Here is a 16,962-nt window from a genome sequence, read left to right as displayed (position 1 = left end):
AAGCATCATCAACCTAGTAGAAATGGGATCATGTTGTGGTATTGATTGAGACGAAGGGGCGATCAGGGCTGTTTGAGCGGTAGTATTGATCATGGCGTAGCCAATGGTCGAGCAGGCTTGCTCGTGTTCCCTCTTCAACGTCGATTTATTAGCACAGCTGCTCGAGTTCCTCTTTGCGCGGGGTTGGGTACATAGTATTTCCTTGCTCCCATTGTGCGAAGGGTGAAGTCGACTGGCCTTTGTAAGAGTAGTGTCGGGAGGGCCAAAATTTCGATGAAGTTTGTATGTGTCCAGTTCTGATCCACGGTATGTTTGCGACAATCCGCTTGGTCGTCCGGTGTTACGCCAAGGGCGCATTTTCGGTATTCCCGAACACCGACGACCACTTCTTGGTATTGCATTTTCTAATTCAAGTCCAATTTCGCCTGTTCAACTGGATTGTTTCTTATATCTGTCGTTACAAGTATTATTATTGAAGTTAAGACATGGCATACTAGATGACCAACTTGGAGTAGTTGCCAATAAGTCCCTAGATTAAAATTTGGTAGCGGTGCTGGATCTGTTCGCCGGCGTCGATTACACAAAAGACAGCATCACGTAAAGCATAATGGCACAGTTAATCAAGTTTAACGGTTGTAATCTGTATTTTCCATTCACCGAGTCCATGCGCAGTCCAAACATCGTTCGTGCATGACACAAAAGGTTTCTCCCCAATGTCAAGCAACATCGTCGTTATTCGCTTGACGAACTCCAGGCGATTTAGCATATCACGATTGCACATATTGACCAAATCTACGAGAGCGAAATGTCCATGAAAAGTGTTTAGATGTGTCGTTATCTTCTCGTCTGAATCGACATACATTTGGGGAAAAAAACGAAACAATGAAAAATGAGAATTGTGTTCCTTCCACGATTTTGTCGCCCCTTAGGCGAGATGATCAGCGAGCAATCCCGATGCTACCAGCTGCCAAAACTTTTTTGTTTTCCACCCCCAACTCCCTGAATGCCTCCATATCCCATGGTTTCCCTCCATCATTGTCCTCTCATGTAGACGTTTATCGAGATGACATGGCCTTGGTGACGAGACGCTTGAGGGCGAGCTCCTGCTTCTTGAGGTCCTCGGCGGTGCTGTCGCCAAGCTCGAGGGCGGCCATGGCGTCGCTGATGGTGGACTCAATCTTCTCCTTCTGGCCACGCTTGAGCTTGAGGGACAGGGTAGGATCAGAGACAATCTCCTCAACACGGCCAATGTAGGACTCGAGCTGCTGCTTAGCCTCGAAACGCTTGCTGAAAGCCTCGTCGTTGGACTTGAAAGCCTCAGCGTCGTTGATCATCTTCTCAATCTCGCCGGTGGACAGCTTGCCGACAGAGTTGGAAATGGTAATGTTGGCGCTGCGGCCAGAAGACTTCTCAGTGGCGGTGACCTTGAGAATACCGTTGGCATCGACCTCGAAGATGACCTCGAGTACGGGCTCGCCGGCACGCATCGGCGGTATTGGCGCCAGGGTAAATTCACCGAGAGAGGTGTTGTCTTCACAATTTACGCGTTCGCCTTGGTAGACGGGGAACTGAACCGTTTGCTGTTGGTCGACAATTGTGGTAAAGGTTCTATTAGAGTGATTAGTGGTTGAGTTGTAGTAGCAAGATGAAAACGATGTCGAGAAATAAACGCGGCAACAAAAAGAAATGAGGGCGGCAACATAAAGCGACCCGCAGAAATAATGACGACATGAAAACAATCCCAGAAATGGCAACCACATAAAAAACGATCCCAAAGATAACGACGACATGAAAACGATGCCTAGAACGACGGCGACAGAGCAGAGCCGGCAACTGAAGGCGTTGAGACGACGCTATTGGAGAGAGTCGACATCGATGGCATCGGCGTTGCCATCAGCGTCGGCGTCGAGCGCAGCCTTGGCCTCAGCTTGGGCCTTGGCGACTCTAGCCTTGTGACGCTCACCACCCTCGTGTCTCTTCATGTGGCATAGGTAGAAGCAAGAGTATCCATAATACTCGCAACGCAAGTCCTTGACGACGCCGGCCTCTTCCTTGGCAACGTTGTCTCGATGACGCCTCGATCCCAGGTGCCGACGAAGACTATAGGGCTGCGAATACGTGTAACCACAGAGTGCGCAATGGAAGCGTTTGGACGCCCTCACGCGAGCTCTATAGCGGTTCTGATTGAGGATGATCGCGGGGCGAGAAAGCATCTTTGCACGAACATTGGCTGCACGTTGACGTTCTTGATAATCGGGTCTGAGCCGTAGGACAAATCGATGATAAAAGGCATTATATTGTTTGAGTTCCTCGCGGTGAAGTTGTCGATATTCCTTGTTCCATTTCCGAGCCTTCTCTTTGAGATCGAGAGCAAGTTGCTCCAATTGCTCTGGGGACAACTCAAGGTTGCCGACAATACCTTCAAGGAGAGGACTGTGGCTGCCCAAACCGCCATATGAAAACGACTCTCGAGGCCATGGGCAACATTGGCCCATGTTGTAGTCTTTGTTGACAGAGTACATCGACCAGAAAAGAAAGGTAAACGTAGCTTCAAGAGCGACGACTAGCAACCGACGTCGAGGAACTGACGACGGTAATGGGAGAACCGGTGTCCACGCGAGCAAGCCTTTGGAAGTGATTGAGTAACCGTTGCGACGAGCAGCACGCACGTAATAGGGCATGCTGTGGATGGTGAAAATTTCATACTGGCGAAGCCTAGCGGAGACACCACCTTTGGCATGGGTTCCAGAGCCAATATAGAGCAGTGGGAGACAATTCTTCTTTTCCATAACGATCGCGTAGACTCCCCAACGACGATGGGATTCCGTCGGCAACTCCTGAAAAAAATCGATGGTCGGAGGAGAAGATGACAATAATGCAGTTGAGAGCTGTGGACAGAACTGGAGACGAGCGTCGTCAAAGATAGTGGTGAAAGCTTCCAAGGAATCAAACACCAGGTTGAAGTTGCCATTCTTATGGACGGGTACAGAGAGGCAGTCCCAAACGAGCTCACGCATCACGTCAGCGATTGCGTCTTGAGATGCCATGGTGACGCAAACGATGTCGACAAATTGTCTTGTGAAACCAGGATGGTGACGAGGGAGAGACAGAGCAGTTGACGACGACGACTATGAGGAACCGGAAAAGAAGAGCGAGCGTAATGACGACGACAACGAACGACAACGAGCTGTCTTGGAAGGCCAGAGAACAAAGACAGAGAGGCAACGATGTTGATGATCTTGAGAAAGAAGAGGGAAGAGAAGAGAGAAAGGCGGCGACGTTGCCGGGTTAAAAATCATCGCGTGAGGTCCTTCCGGCATCGCTTCCACGACGGCGACGGCAGGCGCGCTTGCACTCTGTGTCGGCGGTGAGAAGCGAGGTTGTGGGCGCCTTCCAGCGTTATTTTCACCATGGTGATGGCAGGCGCGCTTGCGCCTCGGTCGAGAGCTCACACCATTGGCGTAACAAGCGAGATGGTGAGCTCCTTCCTTCGTTGCCACCACCATGGTGATGGCAGGCGCGCTTGCACCTCGGTCGAGAGCTCACGCCATTGGCGTAAAAAGCGAGATGGTGAGCTCCTTCCTCCGTTGCCACCACCATGGTGGAAGTAGGTACGCTTGTACGCTTGTACTCATCAAGATGTACATCGCAAGGATGCAGCACACTGGCGCCATTTCGACATCCAGGGATGTTGAACGAGAGAAGTCAGAAGAGAAAAGTAAAAAACTAACCGCTTTCGTAGGCAAGGCACTGTTTGTCCACGGGTAACGACGGGAGCGAAGATGTTACCCTCCATGGCAACACCCAGAGACAGGGGAACAACGTCGAGCAGGAGAAGGTCGGCGGTCTCGGCGGAGGTGGCCTTTCCGGAGAGGATACCGGCCTGGACGGCGGCACCGTAGGCAACGGCCTCATCGGGGTTGATGCTCTTCTCGAGCTTCTTGCCGTCGAAGAACTCGGACAGAAGCTTCTGGATCTTGGGGATACGGGTAGAACCACCGACCAGGACAATCTCCTCGACGGCGCTCTTCTCGATAGCGGCATCCTTGAGGACCTGGGCAACAGGCTCGAGAGTGCCAGAAAAGGCCTTGGCGTTGAGCTCCTCGAAACGAGCACGGGTGATGGTCATGGTGAAGTCCTCACCCTCGAAGAGAGAGTCAATCTCAATGGTGGCCTGGGCACCGCTGGAGAGGGTACGCTTGGCACGCTCGCAAGCAGTGCGGAGTCTTCGGAGAGCACGGGGGTCGCCGCTGGGGTCCTTCTTGCTCTTGCGGGTGAACTCCTTCTTGCAGTGGTCCAACAGGTTGGTGTCAAAGTCCTGGCCACCCAAGTGGGTGTCACCAGCGGTAGCCTTGACGGTGAAGACACCACCCTGGATGTTGAGCAGGGAGACATCGAAAGTACCACCACCAAGATCGTAGATCAGGACGTTGCGCTCCTTGTCAGTCTTACCAGCACCCAGACCATAGGCGATAGCAGCAGCGGTGGGCTCGTTGATGATACGGAGGACGTTGAGGCCAGCAATGGCACCAGCATCCTTGGTAGCCTGACGCTGGTTGTCGTTGAAGTAGGCGGGGACAGTGATGACAGCCTTCTCAACCTTCTTGCCGAGCTTGGTCTCAGCAATCTCCTTCATCTGTAGTTTTCGTATGTTAGAATTTGGTTCCACAGCAGAAGATTTTCTTGCCTCAGTGATGTCACTAGGCGAGTGTAGAGAGGAAGCGTACCTTGAGGAGGACCATGGAGGAAATCTCCTGGGCGGAGAAGCTCTTCTTCTCGCCGAGGTACTCAACCTCAATCTTGGGGTTACCAGCATCGTCAATGACCTTGAAGGGCCAAGACTCGATATCCTTCTTGACGGTGGGGTCATCGAAGCGACGGCCGATCAGACGCCTTGAGGTGAAAATTTTTGTCAGCCTCCAAACTCCGGCAGAGTTGTTGTAGATGGCGAGAGGAATACTCACTTGGCATCGAAGACGGTGTTGATGGGGTTCATGGCAGCATTGTTCTTGGCGGCCTCACCAATGAGACGCTCCTTGTCCGTGAAGGAAACGAAGGAGGGGGTGGTGAAGGAACCCTGCTCGTTGGCAATGATCTCGACATTGTTACCCTCGTAGGTGGCAACGCAAGAGTAGGTGGTACCTGGAGAAGAGATTATGTTAGTTTTGAAGAGTTGAAAACTTGAATAGATGGTTTATGATTGCATTGAAGAGAGAAGAGAGGAAGAGTTTCCTCTGATGCTCTCGCAATTCGCTCGTCGGTTTGCCAGCAACATGGATGAGGGGCATATCGACGAGAAGCAAAAGAAGAAAGAAAAATAATTTTGTGTGCAACTCACCCAGATCGATGCCGATGGCACCGTCATAAACTTCGTCCGCCATTTTTTTAAGGGTTATGAAGGATAAGAAGAAGAAAAAAGAACCTTCAAACTGATGTGAAGGCTGAGACGAAGCAGGAGATGGATATGGTGGAAAGGGAGAAAAAAGAGAGCAAACGTGGGGTTGGTTTGCAAGAAATACTTGCCGCCAAATTTTCTGAGCCCGGCCGCCAAAGAATTTCTGCCGCCTTTACTTTTTTGCTGCGAACTTTTTTTTTTTTTTTTTTTTCCTTTTTTCCCACAGCAAGCAAATGTGCATGCAAGGTGGGGCAAGCGATAAGTTTTTACGGCATGGTCCCTTATCGCGCTAGGCCTGTCTGGGAAAGGCTCTCGTTGAAATTTTCTTTTCGCGCTTGAGAGGCTGAGCCACCAATGATCTGGGACATGATGAGGGTACACGGTCAGCAGCCAATCAACTTGGGCCATGCCGAGGGAAATTTTTCATGGGGGCGTTGCTGGGGCGAGATGTTGATGAAGAAAAACCCCCGAGTTATGCTACCGGGTTTTTATATACGGTGTAGATGCATACAATCTAGTCTAGATGTCATGTACTGAGTCTATATTCGTTATATCATGCTCTTGAGTCTCCAAGCCTCTTCACAACCATGTTCCCTTCTCGACAACCAACCAAACACTCATGCTCTTGAATTGACAAGCGTCTTTCCTACCATGTTCCTTTCTTGACAACCAAATAAACACCCATGATCTTGAGTCTCTAAGCTTCTTCACAACCAATCAACAATCACCCAACACACTCTACAATCCCAATCGCTTCGCCCTCTGGCTCACCACCTCGGCCACATCGTCCTCCACACTAACTCTTTGCTTCGGCGCCCAGCCAAGATACTTGGACGCTCTCTCAGCCACGCCCTTGGAGTTTCGGCCAAGCGATTGCGCTACCGGCTGGTAACCCTTGAGCTTCGCCTGCTCAGCTAAAGTCACCCTCTTGAGCGGGACATCAGCCAAGTACCCCTGCTTCTTAATCTCCTCCGCAGCCCGCTCGGCAATCCTTGTGAAATTCAGCGTGCCGTAAGGGCAGTAAAAGTAGCCATTGGCGCCAAAGATCTCGGGGTTGGCGTTCTTTGAAGGGTCTTGAGTAGCGTTGAAGAGCTTGAGAAACAGGTCGCCCAGGTCGTCAATGTGGACGTAATCCCACTCATTCTTGCCGTCTCCAACAACGGGCGCGAATCCCTCGCTCAGAGTCATGTCCACGAGGGTGGGGATCTGAATGGTCTGCGTGTTGCCAGCACCAGAACCCTTGCCGTAGATGAGAGGCGGGCAGAGGATGGCAATCTTGACAGCATCGGAATTGGAACCGATAACAAGCTTGTCAATGAGTCTGTGGTGGGCTCGGTCGTCCAAAGTCTTGATGCGCTCAATGTCGTTGATATCGTGATATTTCTGCTCGGGGAGAGGAGGTTGTCCTTCTCTGCCGTTGACATGATCGTACCAGGTCAAGATGCCCGTTCCGGAAAGGTGTAGCCAGTATCCAGGCTTTTCGGCAGTGTGGCTCTTCTCCAGGCCTTTGGCGATTGCTTGAGCACTAGCGATGTGGTCGGATGAGTCTGCAGTGTCTAGATTGCATTGTGAGCTCAATGCTCATAGATCACTTTGTTTCTTTGTTTTTCACAGCTTACGGACAACAACGTCGGCCTCTGAAGCGGCCTGTTCAATGACATCGACATCGTCAAGAGAGCCGTAGACAAACTTGGCTGTTGGGTATTTTGCCTTTACGGTCTGGGCGCGAGCTTCGCTGCGAACAAGGAGAGTGTACTCATTGTCCTTGTGAGCGTTGTAAATGTAGTCAAAGGCTGTGCCTCCAACGTAGCCAGTAGCACCGGTGCTGTAGATTCATTCGAGTTAGCGCTATAAAGCATGGAGATTGAAAAAGAGATAAGAGCTGATTAGTGCGGGGGAGGTGCATACACAAAGACTTTAACAACCATGGTGTATGTTTGGTGTGGATGGCGGTGCAGAGTATCAATTACAATATGATATAGAACGGTAAGGCTTTTGTTTGTATTGGTTTGAGATCGGACAAGTTTGAATTGAAAATCTAAATCATTCCTATCCTAGCAAGCAGCAGGAGACGAGTTTATATACTTCGCATCCTTCGTTTCGATCTCTGCATCAAGTCTTTTTCCTCCTTAGAAATCCCATCAAAGAGTCGATTTGTAACATCGCGCCCAAAGTTTCCCTCTGAACAATCAATTATGGGGCATGGAGGGGCCAATTACACACAGAACGGCGTGTGGCGTGACATCATGGGTTTTAGCCCCTCCAAAAAAGCAACATCCAGGGCGGCTTCTAACTTGACACTGCCCCCGATCTTGGATCGCAGCTAGAAGGATGAGCTTGAAAACCGGGCACTTGGTTTGAGGCAACTTTGTCCGTTTATTTTTCTTACGAGATGGTGGCCTTTGGGAGTTTCTGGTTTGCTTGGTATTGATCACCAAACTGCTTGGTTGCTCATGCTTATCAATCCCGAGCTTCTTCCTTGGCCACTCTCTCCTCGGCCTCTTGCAAGATGTATGATGGATTGGATTCAGAAACAGTGGTTGAAACTCGGAATTGCGATGAAAACCCTTAAAATTTGTCTCTTCATATTGTACACCAGGTGGAATTGGCCTTCCCAGACACAAATCCAATGCTCAATTCGTTCAACTATCTAGGACTTCCCCAGCATCACAGTATTAAGCATAGAGCTTCTTTCGACCCCGCTCTCCTCGACAAAAGGCGCGAGCCCCGGGCCTAGATCGTACCTTACCTCGTACAGAGGAACCAACACGTTGTTGTACCAACGCAACTTTGTCTCAAAGCTTACCTAGTACTTGACTGACTGAGAGTGGTTTATCCGAGGGGCGCTGACCGCCCTTTATCCGCATGGCCATGGCTTCGCAACTTCTTACTCTCTTTTCCACATTCCTCCTCCAACTTCCATCCACAACCCCATCCACCTAGTCTGCCCACAACCACTCAGCAACATGCCTGACTACACTTACAAGAGCTCCGGCACCAATAGCCAGGTACATAACTAAACCCGAAAGCTCCAGTTTTTTTTTATTCTTTCGGAATGTTCTTCTCTAACTAGATTCTCCAAGGGCAACCACTATTGCGCTCGTGACTACGGTAGCGGCGCTTCCAACTCCAACTCCTATCACTATTCCAACCAGTAATATCTACCGCTTCTAGATTCACCCCTGATTCTGTTCTGACCTGAAGACTAGGGACGGCTCTTACTATTACTCCAACCCCAATGGAAGCACCTACTACAACGACGGCGCCGGAAGCTCCACATACACTTCGCCTAGTGGAAACTCCTCTTCGCAGTCCCAGTCTGGAGGTGGCAGCAAGAAATAGCTAGCCAACGGAATCTATACTGGCATGCCGTAGAGCCGATGGCATCCAGTATTTCTGAGCCGGATCTTCGTGACGAAATGGGTCAGAAAAACATGAGCTTTGGCATGAAATGGAAAGGCTTCAGTCCTAGGCCTTGGCCAAATAAATTATGACATCCTAGAGTCTTTTATCTTTCCGTGACACTCACGCGGTATTGCCTTGTATCGGTTGTAATCAAGAACATCCCTACAGATCATCGCCATCATTTCAGTGCAAATGTGATCAATTTGGTTTGCCTACATAACAACAGTGACTAAACGTTTGGTTCCTCGAAATTTTCTCCGTATCTCGTCAAGTATGACCTGAATCCTAAGCAGAACTGTCCATCTCCCAACCGAGCACCAGTATTTAAAAAGCAAAAATCTCCTTTAGCCTAGAAAAAGAAGCAAGAAATGGCAATTTCCCTGAAAATGATAACCGAACAAAGCATTGCATGACCATGTCTGCCGTGAGGCAAAGCTTGGGTAATGAGCAAGCATAATATGGCCGTCACGTCTCTCTTAAGAGATGCGGCTTGAAAAACAAGCTCAAAGATGGCCATCTTGTCTGCTGTAGGATATGGCCTGAAGAACGAAAAAGCGCAAGATAGACATCTTGCCTGATGTAATTGCGCCCTGTAAAAACGAAAGGAATATGACATTGCCATCTTGTCTCTTGTCAGACGAGGCCCGAAAAACGAAAGAGCGTGCGCGATATTATCATCATCTCTGCCGTGAAAATTGGCCCGGAGAAACAAGAAAGACTGAGATCATCGTCTTGTATGGTGTGAGATGAGTCCCGAAAACCGAAAGAGCACGTATGGGAGTATTATCATGTCCGCCGTGAAATATGGCCCGAAAAAAACAAAAAAAGCTGGAGATCATAGTCTCGTGTGCTGTGAGATGAGGCCTGAAAGAAGAAGGAGGCCCGAAATGACCATGTCCGCGCTCAGAGTTTGCCTGAAAAATGAAGAGTCGTAAAGACAATGACAATCGTATAGACAAAGATCTCGACCAGGAGCTGCTGCAAGAGCATGCCGCGCTGCTCTTTGCTGAAGCCCTGCGTCTCGCCAAGAGCATACCAGCAGACGGTGGAATCGAATCTGCCAATCAAAGCAAGAAGGCCAATCAGAGGGAAAACAATGGAAGAAGCCATGATGCAAATGAACAAGATTCTGCGTTTGCGCTCCGTTTCTTCAGGGCATCGGCGACGTTCCATGATTTCTCCCCGAGCAGATTCAATCAGGTCGGCCTCAGAGGGGGTAAGCACGCCTCCCGTTTCGTTTCTGGTAGCCCATTGTTGGTCATTCTCAGTTTCAGGAGGGGGAGCCTTGATTCGAAGGCATTTAGCTCCCAAGGCAGCTGCGGATCGGAAATGTCCAGCGCGGCTTTCTTCAGCTGGCGGCTTTGGTCGTAGACCTAGTTTCGATCTGAGTGAGCCTAGAATAGCCGACGACGGGGTTGGAGTGTTGTCGATAAAGTCAAACTCAGCTGGAGCCGCCAAGTGTTAGCAAGATCATCTTTCATTTTTCCTTTACTCAAGGGCCAACTTACCAGTGGGACGGCTATGAGCCACTTGATCGCGAAACACCGCGGTAGAGGGACGTTCCACAGAGGGATTGTCAGAGCCACCGAAACGGTAAGCACCGGAAGAGGATGGGCCAGCCTCGGGAGAGCTTCCAGACCAGAGAGGTCCAAATCTTGCTCGCTCAGCAAAAGAGTTAGCCGCCTCCGCGTTGCGATATCTCTGAGAGCCGTAGCATTTGGCAGCTTCTTCCAAATCGATTAAATCGAACGGGAGACGAGAGAAGACGTTGGCGGAATCATCACTCGGCAGAGTCGTATCGCCAATCTGAGTTTCGCAGAAAGCCTGGTCGAACTCGTTCACCGTTTCGTTACGACGAGGGACTGCCGGCCAAACGGTCTCGGTAGAGTCGTTACGCGTCAGAGGAGGAGCAATTACCCGTCCTTGGACAGTTTGCTTCGAATCTTCTTTCTCCTCATCGTCGTCTAGCTCTACGACTCTGGCTGAAGTTTTCCAGTCTGGGGGAGTCTTGAAGGGATTCGACAATCGCCGGGCAGCGGGACGGATCGGCTCTTCAAAGATTTGCTGACGACGACGACCAGCATTAGGAACTCCACGAGCATTTCTGATGCGAGGAGTAGTCCATGCGGGGTCTTCGGTGAAGAATCCCTCAGCACGGTGGATGGATCGATTGCGTTGGTGCGAGATTATACCAGGAGCTCTACGGTGCTCGATGGGGGTGGGTTGTTCCTCCATAATATCGGAGACATCGGCAAGGCTGCTGCCAGTACCTTTGATGAGATTGAGGTCGGATTGATTTTGCATCTTGCAAACTGGCCCGGTAGTGACAGTTTGCCAATCAGCCTCTGTGCCAGCGTCTTTGCAAACTCGCGGCCAGCACTCATCATCATCTTCTTCCTCGACGACGGCCTCAGAGTCCTGTTGGACGTAGGGCTGGTAACGAGCCTTCTGAGCCCTATCAACGGGAATTCGCACCTCGTCATTGACCTTCTAGGTCGATTGAACGGCGGTCGGATTATAGAAAGTGGTGTCATTTCCTCCTCGGTCTACTTTGGTTCGTAGGGTGAAACCTTGGTCTTCGAACATGCCTGTAGGCCGACGCTTTGAGGTTTTAGTTTCCCTTGTGCTGGAAGGTTGCAAAAAGGTCGAGTAAGCCTCTCCATCGTATTTGAAACGATCAGTACTCTCGTCGCTCGAAGTCTTGGAGTTGACGGGGAAGGCACCGAGTAGTCCATTTCTTGCGCGAGATGGACCTGCAGTCTGGCTTGGGCCTCCATGGACAGGCTGTCTGACGAATCCAGTATGTCCGCAGTAGACGCCGGATGGGTGGGTGCTCGCCTCCATGTCCATTCTAAGAGATCGTGGTTCAGGTATTTCTGGGCTCTTGGAAAAGCCGAATGCATCAAATGGAGTACCAGGTCTCGAGAAGGGTGGCTTCTTTCCTTTGCCCTTGACATCTCGGGCATCACCATCATTGGAATCATCATCATTCGCGTCATCGTCAGACTCAGGGACGAGACCTAGGCTCTTCAATGTAACCCCGGCGGTCGGTGCATTGGCCATTTGGCTGTCGCCTTCGTCATCGCCAACGACGGTCTCCCACTCAGAGCGTGCTTCATCTCCATCCGCTTTGGTAGGAGGCTTAGGATGAGTAAGGTTGCGTCCCATGCTCCATTGAGAGCGAGATGGATGTTCCAGAACATAAGATTGAGCATTCTGGTCATCATAAGGGGAGCCATCAGGAGGCGGAATTTCATTCCTAGCGCAAGCAAGGAAAGGGTCCTCTCGAGATTGATTCCTTGCTACGTATTGCTGATAAGCAGTAGGAATTTGAATGATGGTCGGCTTGCTCCATCCATATTTTGGAATGGTTGTCTTTTTTTTTGAAGTTAGTATCGCGATGGCGGAGATGAGTGGTCAAGGAGGGAGCATACCTCGCCAAAGTTAGGCATGTTGAGATGATTGATTCGACAACTTCTAGAGTGATTCTTTCTCGATGCTTTTGGTCCTTTCTCGAGATATTTTCCTCTGAAGTTGATGATTGAGATGTTTTTCTGCCCCCAGAAGAGGAGAGAGTTGAAGGCAAATGGCTCGCAACTTGGAACCCACTCCTAGAGATAGAGTAGATGCAAGAGCCTGAAGAGTTGCCGATGGCTTTGATAGAAGTGCTCTGCTAATCTGTGAAGTGCAGAATGCTTGATGATGCCTGATGAGATCACTAGCATATATCGAGTTGCGGTGATGATGGAAGAAGGATGGAAGGAATAAAGAATCAGAGTCCAAGCTCAATATCAGGAAAAGAAAGATGAGTTATAATCACGTGCACGCCTCTTGGATGAGGATTATCAGCGCGAGGCCGAGTGAATTGGGTGCGGAGATGGATGAATTGGTCAAGTTGGTTTGGGGTGGAGGAGAAGGAAGAGTCCCCGAGGGTTGGTGTCGAGGGGGGGAATCAGTGCGAGCCCGCCAGCTGGCAGAGGGAGGAGAGCGTTGTGGGCAAGGCAGAAATTCAGGCGAAAAGCCCTAATAGGTCTGCTTCCCCAATCAGCTCCTGTTTGTTTACAACAGACGCATTTACTGTTACTGATCGTCTGCCTTGGTTTGTCTGAATTTCCAACGCGCTACGCGTCTTCTTTGATGCCCGCATTTACATTAGCCCATTGCGTCAAGCATCTAGACATTAGACGACGATTTGTATTGCTAGACTTGCGTTGGGGTTAAACTATTTCTCTTGTTCCCGCAACTGTTGCAATTGATGCCTCCGTGACACTCGCCTACATCTTGTGATTGATGATGCTTGATTCGAAAAAGAGTCTCTGGCTGCATTGAGGCGTTCGTGAAGATGATGCTACTGCTATTTTCCGGGTGGAGTAATGGTGTGGCTGCTGGTACCACACGTTGGGTCTCTTTGACTCAGCCTTACCAAAGATCCAGCGACCCCATCCTGACACACAGGCCAATGGGGAATGTTCTCTATATCAGAGAGATGGCTTTGGTACATCTGCGGAGTTGGCTGGAGGACACAATCGCTGCATTGGGGCACGTCTAGTAGAACAGGGTATCGCCAATTATCAAACGCGGTACAAAGATGGTCGAAATAGAACGCTCCACGATGGAACCATTTCCTCCCACAGGGAACAAGGCATCACCACGAACAATTGACATGTTCATTGGTGTCCTGCATGCCCTGTTGGCGATGCCTGCAACTGCCGGATCGTATTAGTTGATCGATGTGTTACCATTGGGCCGACGGGATTCAGATGGCTTGAGCTGGGATCTGATGCTAGTGCCTAGTCCTACGGCTTCTACTCGAGCTAAAACATGGAGCCCAGCCCCTTTTACCTTATCCGTCCCGCGAGCCAATCAATCCCCCAGCCGCCCGTTGACCAACAAGGCATTCCCCAGCGAAGCTCTACCTGTTCCCCCAATCAAGCCCGCTGCTAACTCGGCACCCGAGGTATGGAACCGAACCCTTGCTATTGGTCTTACGCGATATATTACGGAGCCTGCTGCTACTGTAGGAGTTTGTCACTCTCTTACACACTAGCGAGGACGGCACGGGCAGGTCCCTAGGCCCTGTTAAATCACGCTTGAGAGATCTTCCAGCCCGACCTCTTTGCCATCCAGTCCAACCTCCGGCTCCTCTGTTCCATCTCGGGTCCCCATCAGCGACGTCAAAAACCCCATCTCGGCCAGCCTGGCGTTTTGCTCTCCCTCCCTTGCCCCCTGTAGGCAACATTGAGGCTGGCCTCGGAGGCATTTGCCATGGCTTCGTCCGGTCGGTCGTCGCGTTGGGACGAGCTTCCAGATGAGATCGTGCTCCAGATTCTTAGCTGTAAGAGATCCACTCGCCCCTCCACTATCTTGTCGTCTTCGTAGACTGGGGATAAAAAAGGCGAGGCCTGTGCTCAACTGACTCGATCTTTGTTTGCCATCAGATCTGGATCCCTTGCACATCACCAGATTGCAGCTTGTATCGCGGAAGCTGCAGAAGCTCTGCCTCGACGATGAGCTGTGGAAGCGTCGCTGCTTCGAAGAATCGCCGTGGTACCAGCACCTCAAGAACCGTCGTCGACTTTTCTCTTCCAGCGAATCCGAAGACCAATCCCGGGATGGAACGGCGGCATTGGGGGACCTAGAGGCCTCCGGAAGCACCAGCGCTGATGGCCAAAAGACCATCGTGGATGGAGAGAAGAACAGCGATGAGCCGGGCAAGCCGCAACGGAGGAGCCAGCGATGGCAGGAGCTCCAGGATATGGCAAACTGGGATCCGACATTCCCCAACGAGCGAGTCTCCTGGTACAGCGAGTATATACAACGGAATGGGCCGACTTGTGTCAACTGGCTGCAAACCCCCCGAATCCGCGACCGAGGGTACGAGGCCATGATGGAGGCTCGTGGACTGGAGCTCTATTACCCATACGACGGAAACGATGGCGTAGGCGCAATGCTTGCCGTATCGCCGCTCGACGACGGCTCCATCTGTCTGTGGGACGTCAAAGGAACTCGGGGCAAGGCCGGCTCTATCCTAGCAACCAGCAAATCCGACATTCTTTTCATCGATGGTCCTGGAAGTATAAACACTCGACGATCCAAGAGAGTTGATACAGGGGTTACGGAATGCGTTAGCGTAGACAACCATAGACATCGTGCATATTTTGCTGTACAAAGCCGTGAGTAAAACCAGAACACCCCCCCAACAAGCAGGCAATCTTTCCGGGATGCTGACGGCAAGTTGCAGATTTGATCGAAATCGACCTCGAACGGCTAGAAGTCGTGAGCCGCGAATCGTTCGAATGGTCCATCACGGCTCTTTCAAAGATTCAAAACGATGTTCCTCTGACGGTTGGAACATCTCTTGGGATTCATTTGCACGATTTCCGTGCAAGAGCCAGGGTAACACAGGCGGCCGTAGAGCAGGTGGATCAAAACGACATCTTTAAATCAATATTCGACCCGACGCCGCTGCTCCCATACGCGTCTCTTTCTCAACCCACGCCCGTCAGCATTATACATCTGCCCCTACGCGGATCGCCTGACCTTGTATCAAACGACATTTACGTGGGCGGCAGATTTTCAAACATTCTGCACTATGATCGGCGCAAGTTTCCCGTAATCATGGACTCCATTTACTCGGGGGCTACGATCAACAGCATGGCAGCAATGCCTCACCCATTCTCATCGCTAGATAGCGAAGTACGACGGCACGGCGAGCTCAGCACAGAGCAGGTCACAAAATCCAAGGCAAACGGCGAGGGCTGGACACTTGTTGCGGGGGGAACATATAAGTCAAAGGGTTCCCTCGAGATCTTTGGTCTCGCCCAGGCCGTTGCAGATCCAGTCGGTCGTGAGATGATGCAGAACTCCACCATGAAGAATAGGCAAACCGCCGCGTCTGCCTCCATCCTGTCAGTGGCCAACCACGGCACCAAGATTGTCTTTTCAGATGGAGCCGGCTCCATCAAATGGTTTGAGAGGGACGGCTTGACAGAATGCCGCCGGCTGAGGATTGGCCACTGCGAGGGCGACGATGCCCCATCGCTATTCGCCTCAAGGAGTGCAGCTGGCGAGCTGGCGCGGAAAATCGTGTCCACAAAGTCGAGGGAGGGTCCGGATCGGCCCAATGATGATAACGTCTTGTTCTGGACGGGCGAGAGGCTGGGGCTCGTTAGCTTCACGCCGACGCCACTCTATCAATCCAAGGACTTTGACGAGGAGCCGGACTTTGGCACAGCGGCCGAGGAAGAGGAGAGGCAGCGCTATGCAGAGCAGATGCGCGAGGCCCTGGATCGGCAGGCAGACGAGGTTAGATTCATGAATACGTTTGGGCATGGTGGGCTAGGGGAATAATGAAGGATTACGACTGGTCAAAGGTATTCTACCTACAAAGCGGCTATAACAGGTTTATTTTTGCATTGCGTTATGAGGGGAAATTGGGTGGACGGGGGAGGATCATCACGACACTTGGCCACCCGTCCAACGGAAGGGAAGAGATTGACTACTACCTACCCAGTAGCTTTACATAATATCATAACGGCCGACCAATATGTATTAATCAAAAAGGCGGCGATCAAATGACCAGTGATGGCCATGGCCAAGTCTTGAACTAATAGCAATCCAGACCCCTTTGGAAGCATGAATCTGCTGCTGCGACGCTATCTCGTACATTACATATGCCTCTTGTCTACTCTCCACGCGGTGATTCGTGCTAGATTGGATGGAATGATGTTTGATAGGACGGCGAATCTGCGCCTCGTACGCAGACTACCAATAAGTCCCAGGTGGCGGCGACAGAAAAGAGGCGAGCGAGCCAATGAGGCGAAAGACGCGGCAACTCATCACCAACAACCGAAGGATTGGCGATGGGCCAGGATTGGAGGTTTCTTCTGCATCCAAGCCGCCCTCGCCCCTTGTACGTTGTATCGCTCTCAACAAGAATTTTTCTTCTTTACGAGTACTCTCTCTTCCCGCTTCACCGCAAGCATGCATTGGGACTGGCTCGACTGCCTGCATAAACTAGGTTACCCTGCCTTGCTCTTTTTTCCCTTCCCATGTGTGCTACTCACCACGGCGTGATGCCACCTTTTTTCTTTCTTTTTCTTTCTTTTTCTTTACAAGGTTAAAGGCCGAATTCCCTCAAGGACCGCCAGCAGTGGGCGAGG

At 51.0% G+C, this 16,962-nt stretch overlaps 6 protein-coding genes across 6 annotated transcripts; 1 reads left to right on the top strand and 5 right to left on the bottom strand.

The window, feature by feature from the left end:
• Nucleotides 1–1,055: 1,055 nt before the first annotated feature.
• On the bottom strand, nt 1,056–1,487 carry Triagg1_956 (uncharacterized protein; the record flags this gene model as incomplete). Its single annotated transcript, XM_062903117.1, has 1 exon — nt 1,056–1,487. One exon carries the CDS (start codon nt 1,485–1,487, stop codon nt 1,056–1,058), a length of 432 nt encoding a protein of 143 aa, XP_062760180.1.
• Nucleotides 1,488–1,853: 366 nt separating this feature from the next.
• Nucleotides 1,854–3,047, bottom strand: Triagg1_955 (uncharacterized protein; the record flags this gene model as incomplete). The annotated part of the gene is made up of 1 exon (XM_062903106.1): nt 1,854–3,047. The coding sequence occupies one exon, from the start codon at nt 3,045–3,047 to the stop codon at nt 1,854–1,856; it is 1,194 nt and encodes a 397-aa protein (XP_062760179.1).
• Nucleotides 3,048–3,405: 358 nt separating this feature from the next.
• Triagg1_954 (uncharacterized protein) lies at nt 3,406–5,381 on the bottom strand (the record flags this gene model as incomplete). Its single annotated transcript, XM_062903095.1, has 5 exons — nt 3,406–3,664; nt 3,732–4,636; nt 4,728–4,893; nt 4,965–5,142; nt 5,339–5,381. 5 exons carry the CDS (start codon nt 5,379–5,381, stop codon nt 3,406–3,408), a joined length of 1,551 nt encoding a protein of 516 aa, XP_062760178.1.
• A 752-nt stretch (nt 5,382–6,133) lies between these two features.
• On the bottom strand, nt 6,134–7,323 carry Triagg1_953 (uncharacterized protein; the record flags this gene model as incomplete). Its single annotated transcript, XM_062903084.1, has 3 exons — nt 6,134–6,951; nt 7,015–7,220; nt 7,304–7,323. The coding sequence occupies 3 exons, from the start codon at nt 7,321–7,323 to the stop codon at nt 6,134–6,136; spliced, it is 1,044 nt and encodes a 347-aa protein (XP_062760177.1).
• A 2,380-nt stretch (nt 7,324–9,703) lies between these two features.
• Nucleotides 9,704–12,252, bottom strand: Triagg1_952 (uncharacterized protein; the record flags this gene model as incomplete). Its single annotated transcript, XM_062903073.1, has 4 exons — nt 9,704–10,245; nt 10,309–11,290; nt 11,351–12,175; nt 12,235–12,252. The coding sequence occupies 4 exons, from the start codon at nt 12,250–12,252 to the stop codon at nt 9,704–9,706; spliced, it is 2,367 nt and encodes a 788-aa protein (XP_062760176.1).
• Nucleotides 12,253–14,065: 1,813 nt separating this feature from the next.
• Nucleotides 14,066–16,150, top strand: Triagg1_951 (uncharacterized protein; the record flags this gene model as incomplete). Its single annotated transcript, XM_062903062.1, has 3 exons — nt 14,066–14,135; nt 14,239–14,973; nt 15,042–16,150. The coding sequence occupies 3 exons, from the start codon at nt 14,066–14,068 to the stop codon at nt 16,148–16,150; spliced, it is 1,914 nt and encodes a 637-aa protein (XP_062760175.1).
• Between the last annotated feature and the right edge of the window lie 812 nt (nt 16,151–16,962).

Source organism: Trichoderma aggressivum, assembly GCF_033847375.1.
Source record: "Trichoderma aggressivum f. europaeum strain CBS 100526 chromosome Unknown scaffold_002, whole genome shotgun sequence".
Taxonomy (NCBI): domain Eukaryota; kingdom Fungi; phylum Ascomycota; class Sordariomycetes; order Hypocreales; family Hypocreaceae; genus Trichoderma; species Trichoderma aggressivum.
Note: the sequence above shows the minus strand (reverse complement) of the source record. Positions and strands in the feature narration are given on the sequence as shown.